This window comes from Pleuronectes platessa, chromosome 16 (assembly GCF_947347685.1).
Source record: "Pleuronectes platessa chromosome 16, fPlePla1.1, whole genome shotgun sequence".
Taxonomy (NCBI): Eukaryota; Metazoa; Chordata; class Actinopteri; order Pleuronectiformes; family Pleuronectidae; genus Pleuronectes; species Pleuronectes platessa.
The window spans coordinates 22454216-22463455 of NC_070641.1; the positions used below are offsets into that span (position 1 = coordinate 22454216).

At 48.6% G+C, this 9240-nt stretch overlaps 1 protein-coding gene across 1 annotated transcript; it reads left to right on the forward strand.

Moving 5' to 3' along the window:
* Positions 1-407: 407 nt before the first annotated feature.
* si:dkeyp-69e1.8 (uncharacterized protein LOC100001340 homolog) lies at positions 408-3348 on the forward strand. Its single transcript, XM_053443714.1, has 3 exons — positions 408-565; positions 845-990; positions 2099-3348. Exons 1-3 carry the CDS (start codon positions 541-543, stop codon positions 2951-2953), a joined length of 1026 nt encoding a protein of 341 aa, XP_053299689.1. The 5' UTR covers positions 408-540; the 3' UTR covers positions 2954-3348.
* Positions 3349-9240: the final 5892 nt, after the last annotated feature.

Consider the following 9240-nt stretch of genomic DNA (forward strand, 5'->3'; position numbering starts at 1 on the left):
TTCTTTCCTCTTCTTCTCTTTCTCCAGTTGCTTTTTCTTTTCGTGCTTCTTCTCTTTCGTTTTCTTTTCAACTCCTTCACCTTGTTCACACTTTTTTTAAGTCTAAATCTGAAACAAATCTCAAATACATATAATATAATTCAAAATTAGTTGATTTTCTTTTAATAGCAGACAACAATACTCTGGAAATCTCACAATAGTTTATTCTTAGTATGGTCCCAATAATATAATTAAATAATATTTGTTACTTGAATTAATGTATGGGCTATATTGAAAGCTAAAAACTGTAAACACAAAAAGAAACATGTGAAATGTGTTGGGTACTTTAAAAATTAAAGCACTAGGACTCGAGTCATAAATAAACCTCCGGGCTGCAGTGGTGAGAACACCGACCCCTCTCGGTCCCCGGGCCCCGGGCTGAGTCGCCCTGCCTCGGCCACAGATGGAGCTGTGTTCCCCTCTGGAGGAGTGAGTCAGTCTGCAGGAACCAGGAAGTGACTTCATCCCGCTTCAGATCCACGACAGAGAAGAGGAGCAGACATGTCAGCCGCTGGTCCACAGTCAGGTAAATACACTGAGACTCTTTATTATGAAGCTTTACAACCGGGAGGGAGAGGGAGCGGCCCCCTGCTGCGGGTCAGTGCGGGTCAGTGCGGGGCTGTGCGGGGCGAGACGAGGAGAAGCGAAGGGCGGTGTCACCTCGTGGAAATGATAACAACACAACCGGCTGGAAACTGTAGAACAAATTAAAACTGCTGCTGTTAACTAGAAAGAGGACATAGTAATTAAAGTTGTGTTGTATTATTGAACTTTGTGTCATGTGTTTTTGTCCCTGGTCCGTCAGAGCTGAGGCTGGTGGTGCTGGGCCGAACCGGACCAGGACAGAGCCCCGCAGGCTGGTCCATCCTGGGCCTGCAAGACTCAGAGCAGGGCCCAGACCAAGCGGAGAGCCAGGCGTGTAAACACAGAGGAGAAGCTGCAGACAGACAGGTGAGAGTGAGACAGACAGACAGACAGGTGAGAGACAGACAGAGAGACAAACAGACAGGAGAGAGTGAGACAGACAGACAGACGGGTGAGACAGACAGACAGACAGATGACAGGCGAGAGTGAGACAGAGAGACAGACAGACAGGTGAGAGTGAGACAGACAGACAGACGGGTGAGACAGACAGACAGACAGATGACAGGTGAGAGTGAGACAGAGAGACAGACAGACAGATGAGAGTGAGACAGACAGACAGACGGGTGAGACAGACAGACAGACAGATGACAGGTGAGAGTGAGACAGAGAGACAGACAGACAGGTGAGAAACAGACAGAGAGACAGACAGACAGACAGATGACAGGTGAGAGTGAGACAGAGAGACAGACAGACAGATGAGAGTGAGACAGACAGACAGACGGGTGAGACAGACAGACAGACAGATGACAGGTGAGAGTGAGACAGAGAGACAGACAGACAGATGAGAGTGAGACAGACAGACAGACGGGTGAGACAGACAGACAGACAGATGACAGGTGAGAGTGAGACAGAGAGACAGACAGACAGATGAGAGGGAGACAGACAGACAGACGGGTGAGACAGACAGACAGACAGATGACAGGTGAGAGTGAGACAGAGAGACAGACAGACAGATGAGAGGGAGACAGACAGACAGACGGGTGAGACAGACAGTCAGACAGACAGACAGGTGAGAGTGAGACAGACTGACAGACAGACAGGTGAGAGTGAGACAGACTGACAGACAGACAGACGGGTGAGGCTTGAACAGTGAAGCCCATAATTACATGTTTATTACCAGCAGCAACATATTTATTTGGATGGCCACCACTTCAGAAGCAAATGTGTATAATACAATATAATACAATATAATATAAAAGAGTTATTGATATATATTTTTGTGTACAAGATCATGTCCTGTTGCAGTTGACGTGGCCTAGTCTTTATAGTCTTATACTCTGTCCTGCTTTCCATAGATCACAGTCTTGTAAATTATTTCATTAATTTTACCAGCAGTGAAATTTCAAAGCCAAAATAAACAACCAAAAACAAAGCAGACACTTTTCCTCGTTGACTTCCTGCTCCTCCTCTTTAGCTGGTGGTCGTCTCCGGTCCGGCCTGGTTCAGCTCCGGCTGCAGCCCCGAGGACAGAAGAAAACACATCTCCTCCTTCATCTCCCTGTCCAGCCCCGGGCCACACGCCTTCCTGCTCTGTGTCCCGGTGAACCAGCCGACCGATGGAGAGGACAAGGCCCTGGACGCCCTGACCAAGCTGTTCGGCCCCTCGGTGCTCAGCAGACACACCATCGTGCTCTTCACCCACACGGAGGAGCTGGAGGAGGACGAGCAGCTGGACGAATACCTGGCCACGTGGCGCAAAGACCTCCAGGAGCTGGTGGACCGATGCGGTGGCCGCTACCACAGCCTGGAGACCCGCAGCGGAGAAGAGGCGGGGGAGAGGGACGCTGTTCAGGAGCTGCTGGAGAAGGTGGAGCAGATGGTGAAGGAGAGCGAGACGAGACACCTGAGCTGCCCTCTGTACGACGAGGCTGAGGAGAGAGTGAGGGAGCGGCAGGTGGAGGTGGTGAGACGGAGGAGAGCCGAGGAGCAGGCGTCTCCCTCTGACTCCCAACCGGAGGAAGACGTCACGGAGGAGGAGATGGAATCAGTCCGAGACGAAGCAGAGAGGAGCGTGGGCGTCCTGGATCTGGACCTAGGTGATATCTTCCCGTCCACCAGCATCACGCCTTCCCCCCCCTCCTTTCTCCAGGGCCTGTGGGAGAAGCTGAGGGACTGGTTGAAGTGGCTGCCTCAACTGGTGAGGAGGGAGGCCCTGCTGGGGGCCCTGGTCGGCCTGTTTATGGGGGGGCCGTTCGGGGGCATGCTGGGGGCCACTGTGGGTTCAGTGGCCACTGAGGTCGGTAGAAGGAAAACACAGAAAACGAAATAACAGATAATCTGTTATAGATTAACGTGCACCTTAAAGTCACTTCACTGTGTGATTAAGCTACATGCTAACAGCTAGCACGTGTCAGGATAGTATTTACCACTGAAATCCTGCAGGTATTTATATTTTACCACTCTCTGTATTATCTAAACACTTTATATAGAAGTGGAGGAAGTATTCAAACCAAGCTATAAGAAATGATAAGTTATTTATTATACCAATAAAGTAACTAAATAAAAGAAGTGTCGTAAACTCTGTGAAGAAACATTCCCAAAAGTTTTTTTTTGCAAAACTAAGAATCAACCACCAGATGGAGACATTGACCTTTTGAATTGTACAAGTTTGAAAGAGACGTTTCACTTCCTGCTCGACCAAGCAAATAAAAGCTGCTGTTCTCAGATCATCTCCGTTATTCTTCCTCTGAGGCCTTTTGAATGTGAAATGATTTAATCTGCATAGATACGAGGAAGTGGAAGCACGAGGCCACGTCTGCTCTGGGATCTGTTTCCATCAGACTCGAGCAGGAGGAGGTTTATGAGCCGAGCGTGAAGTCTCTCCCAGACTCTCTCTCTCTCTCTCTCTCCTGCACACACAATGGCAGGTTAGGGCTCTGACATTGATGTAATTGATACTCTGCTAAAACCGTCAGTCATAACCCATCCTTACATCTCTCTCTCCCTCACTCGGGCTGCTCCCCCCCCCCCTCCTGTCTCTCCAAACTGCCGCCGGCTCTGCCTCAGGAGGAGCAGCTAGGCGTTTCCGAATGTGGGTGGTCCGGCCAGGGAGGGAGAGAGAGAGAGAGAGAGAGTTAACTCAGCTCTCATGTTTCCCAAAGGGAGGGAAAGACACGAGAAAAAGAGAGAGTGGCGAGAGAGTGGGTGAGAAGCAGCAAAAGGAGAGAGAGAGAAAGAGAGAGAGAGAGAGTCAAAGGCAGAGAACAAGCGTTGGGACCACATCTGTCTTCCAGATGTGGCCTCCACAGTTTTGTCTGAAAGAGGGAGAAAAAAAAAAAAGAAAAGTTTTTAAAAGTAAAGGAAAATTGGTGCTAAACAGTTTTTTATTGTTGGGGATTACACGTGCAGCATGAAGAAATACATCCAGCAGCTTCAGGATCCACCAGCCTGCTGCTGCTGCTGCCCGGCTCTTTATGAGGCTGCAGTGAAACAGCAAACCAGAGCCTTGAAGTTAATGTATGTGAGGGAGCACCTGTCCAAATATTATCCAGTCTTACTGGATACACACGCACAGAGCTCGGTGTTATGAAGTAAAATTAATTAGAAATTTCTTTGGAAAGGGGGGGGGGGGGGGGGGTGGGGGGATTTATTTCTGGAGGAAAGGAAAATCTCCCCCGGATCAAACACAGCTCAACTCGAGGAGGTGCTATCTGCTGAGTGGAGCCGAGGCCTCGCCGGGTCAGAGAGGAGCAGAGAGGAGGGGACGCCCGGTTGATTTGTGAATGTGTGTATAAGCAAAGCCAAAATCTGAACAAACATGTGAGGGAATCACCAGTGAGCCATCATTAACACACAGGCTGTAACTTCTGCTCCTCTCCCTCGGAGCCGGCCTGTTGTTGTAAGGGCCCCGTGGTCCCTGGTTGGACTGGGGGGGGGGGGGGGGGGGGGTGTCTGCTGCGAGACGTGGACACCGCAATATTTCCTTGTTATCATCTATGGGCTGGAAAAGACAGCAAACCAGAGGCAAACACAGGATGACACAGATTTTCCTTGAGAACAAAAGGTATTTTTCTCACTGACGTCAAACTTCATCAGTGACTGAACAAAACTTTATAACAGCTTTTGTTTTAAACATATTTTAACTGAGCTGGATATTGTCGGTCAATTTTCAAAGATCAAACATTTAAAATTGAGAGTTTATTTTATTTATGTAAATTGTCTGGACGGGATAATGATGCATTTGGAAATGCAGAACAGCCCTGGATACAAAAAAGATAAACAACAAACAATTACAGAGTTCTACACAAACAGGACGATAGATGTAAAATGTCACAAAAGAATTTGATCCTGTTCAGTTTTGAATTTTATTTGCAAAGATCAAAATACTACAAATTATTACATAAATAAATACATTTTATTTGGAAATAAAACATTAAAGACACTAGAACATTTTTTAGAAATATAAAAGTTAAAACTATAATTATATGATACGTGTGGCTAATATATTTAGTAGCGTAACAATATATTAAATAAAACGATTCAATTCAGTACAATACATAAAAAAATAAATCATAAACAGGGAGAGAAACGGTTTAAAATAACACACATGTGCCGCAGATCAAATACATAAACCTCCACCCAGCAATTCTGTGGACTTTTCCTAACAATGTGACCTCAGGCTGCAAACTTTCTATCTGATCCCAGGGCTGTGTGTGTGTGTGTGTGTGAGTGAGAGAGAGTGTGTGTGTGTGTGTGTGTGTGTGAGAGAGAGAGACACAGCGGTGTCCAACACACTCTCTCTCCTCTCTCTGGTCGTGCTCACTGTGAGCCCTCTCATCTTTTTCCCATTAGTGCTGTTTTCATGTTCTTTCCTAGCGTGAGTGTGTGTGGCTCCGATTGTTTATGAAGCCGCGCTCGCCCCTTCCAACTGTGTGTGTCTGTGTGTGTGTGTGTGTGTGTGCAATATAAATTCATGCAAAAGGTTGACCGTAATTTCATAAAAAACCCCAAAACAAAAATCATCTCTCATTGAATTATCTATTAAATATTTCACATCCACAAAATTCTATTTCAAGAGCAGCAACTTGTATTTTCCTCTCTTTGTATTATTGTTTACAGTCTGAAGAGGAAAGCAGCTAAATTTAAAGCAGTGGTTTCAAACCCAGTGTTCTTTAACTCAGATGTTCCCTCACAGCCCAGAACTCAAAAATATTAATATGACTTTATTTTGGATTATTTTATTTTAAAGGGTCATCATTTAATAATATCTAAAAGTGGATATTATCATGCTTTTTTATATAATTAAAATCCTTAATTTGGAAAAGTCAAGATTGCATTAATTCTGCAAAACTTAACTGTTCTTTTTGCTATTTCAACAATTTATGCATTAGTTATAATCTAAAACTGCACAAAGGCTAATTTAATAGTTAATAAATGCTAATATAAATAGATAAAAAGACAAAACTTAATAAATGTAACCTAGTTTTTCTTACTTATCTTGGCAACTTGCAAAGAATCACTTCAAATTCAAAACATTTTCCCGTTTAATTCTAAGAAGGAGATCTCACGTGTTCCCTTCTTTCTCTCCCGAGTGTCTGTGGAGTGAGTTTGATCTAATGTGTCTCAGGTGAAGAGAGAAGCCGACAAACAGCAGATTACATCCAGAACACGGAAAACAAGGTGTCAGCACCGACAAGAGGGGGAAGATACAACATGAGAGAAGCCCACCAGACAACATGAACACACAATCACACACAGCTGCTGAGGTCACAGGCCTGGTGGACACACACTCAGTCAGCTGCACATGGACCAGAAGCTCTTGTGGAGAGAAGAGGCACGAGTCAAGTGGAGGTGCACAACCGTCACACCTCCGTCTCCTCGTGCCGATTTGACCCGAGCCCTGGATGATGAAGGAGGAGGAGGTGGAGGAGGAGGAGGAGGAGGAGGAGGAGGCGGAGGAGGAGGAGGAGGAGAAGGAGAAGGAGGAGGACGAGGAGGCCTGAGACTCGGCTGGTGCTGTGTGGTCTGGTTCAGGTTTGCACGGCTCTCCGTCATCTCGCTCGTTCAGAGGGAATTCCAAACATGGCCGCCACATTTATGTCATTTACTTTTCATTGCAACAACCTGAACATGTCACTTGAATAACACAGAGCAAAGCACTCGGGCTCAGCTCATAACCCGCGGACATGTCGGAATCAGACGGCGCTCTAATGAGTTCCAGTTTGACTCGGTTCACTTGCCAAGGCCCAGCGTGTCTTACAGGCATGTGGATTAGCCTCAGTGGGCTGAGGAGAGGGGGTGTGGACGGACAGGGACAGACAGGGACAGACAGGGACAGACGGGGACGTGCAGCAGGAGGCCGGGGCTGCACGAGGAAGAGGAGTTTTGGGGGGGGGGGCGGTTGTGGCGAGATAGCGCTGCATGAAAGGAGCGAGAAAAGCTGGATTTTGTAAGTGTGACAGCTCCGAGGAGTTAGCGGTCTCGCACCACACCTCCTGCAACACATGGGCTTTGAGGAGTCCGGGGGGGGTGTGGGGTGGGGGGGTGGAAGAGGTTTGGGGGGGGGGGGGGGGCTCCAGTCAGGGAGGAAGACAACTCACTACTTGTGGAGCTGCGGTGCGGGTGTTGGATGGCCCCTGAGCTCACCATAATTGATGAATAGTGTGGTCCACATTAAGTGACATGCGCCGTTGGCTGTAAGTGGGTGCGATGATTGGGGGGGTGGGGGGGGGGGGGGGTTGGGCTTTTGAAGCTGGGGCCGGGGGCTGTGTTTGAACCGTCAGCGGAGACCCCTCTTCTCTGTAAAGGACACCACCCTGTGGTTTGGTCGCAGCCTCGGCACAGGCCAGGCTCAGCACACACACACACACACACATAGACACACACACACACACACACACACACATAGACACACACACACACACTAACACACACACACAAACAAACACACATGCACACATACGTTCCCCTCCAGTAGTATTAAAGGGTTCTGGGGGAGGTGATTGTATTATTCCTGCTGCAACACTGACTTAACTCAACGCAGATCTGACCCCAGATCCTTCCCCTCCACTCCTGCTCTATTGGATCAAGTCCTAATCCTGCCCTCACCACATGAATGGGAGACACAAAGAGGAGCTGCTCTGCCTCCTGCCACACACATCAGATGTCACTCAGGTCCATGTGCTGTCGTGCAGTGTACGATGGGTATCAGCGTGTCATGTGGAAGCCGAGGGAGCTTAATGGAGGCCCGGGGAGAGAGAAGGAGCCGGAGACAGACATGCAGGGAGATTCTGTGAGCGCCGTCAACCTGGAACTGATCTCGTGTCGCCCTGTTGTGTTCACAGATCCGAAAGCCGCACACATCCTCTGCCAGGAAAAAGCCCAGAGGAGCTGACCCGTCGCACCACTTCAGAGCCGCGCTGCTCAGAACAAGCCCCAAAGTGGAGCGTCTTAGGAGACACTTCACAGTAAGCTATGACTAACAAACCCAGAGCGGCTCACAACAACACCGGGAAGCATCCGGCTTCCATCACGGCAACACAAGCTGCTGCACTCGACCGAACACATAATAAGAGCCTGGTACTCTCGTATCTTTTCAAAGGACGCGAAACCCAAAACACACACTGCGCTCACACACAACCTTGGGCTAACAAGGGATGCAGGCGAAGCTTCCAGGGCTCTCCCAATGACAGTGTGCACCAGACGGGGCATCGCGGCACACAGGCTCTTGCGGTGGGCTCGACGTTTAGTGTGTGTCACGGTCCGGCTCCCACGCAGTGGAAACACAGGGGCCCCGGGGCGGAGGGTGCTGCTGAGGCCCCCTGATCCCCACTGACGCCCCAGGGGCAGACATGCCCTTCAATCTCCATCCGAAATGAGAGACAGGCCATCGGTGCTCAGGAGCGGGCCTCTGATTTGTTCTGTGGTCCCTTTGAAAGCCAGCATCCTGCAGAAGAGAGAGAGAGAGGAGAGAGAGAGAGAGGAGAGAGGAGAGAGGAGAGAGAGGAGAGGAGAGAGAGGAGAGGAGAGAGAGGAGATGAAGACGTGCAGCAGCGTCACTCTGGACCCGAGAGGCCAGTGGAACCAATCTGCAAATCATAAGAGTCAGAACATGAACATCAACTCTGATGTGTCATCTCAATGTTTCTAAATATCATCTGTCAAAGGAAGAAATGGTTCAAATCACAGCTTCGATGTGGAGCAAGGGATCGGTCTCGTCTCTGGACAGTGTGTGTGAGACGAGCAGTGATCAAAGAATACATCGAGTCCCTCTCATAACATGCTCTTACACAAATGTGTTTCAGTTTGTGCACGCTTTGTGCACAGGCGTGGACCAGAGGGTGTGTGAGAGACGAGTCGTGAGAGGAACAGACAGATTGTGGCGGCTTTGAAGCTTCGGGCCTCAGAATAGACACTAGGTGGAAAAAGGAAAAAAGAGGAATATCACAGGACCGATGTCTCAGCCAACCGCTACAGTGGAGGATTGTGTTGTGCACGTTCGGCGCTGTAATTCGCAAAACGGCTTGCACACACTCCTTCATGTGTGCAGACTATTGAGATGTCAATCAGGGGGAGTGATGAAGTAGAAAGAGGGTTTTTTCTCAAATGTCCCCGGAG

Coding starts and splice junctions, on each gene's coding strand:
- si:dkeyp-69e1.8 (XM_053443714.1), top strand. CDS start 541: ATGTCAGCCGCTGGTCCACAGTCAG. Junction 566..844: donor AGCCGCTGGTCCACAGTCAG/GTAAATACACTG, acceptor CTGGTCCGTCAG/AGCTGAGGCTGGTGGTGCTG. Junction 991..2,098: donor GAGAAGCTGCAGACAGACAG/GTGAGAGTGAGA, acceptor CCTCCTCTTTAG/CTGGTGGTCGTCTCCGGTCC.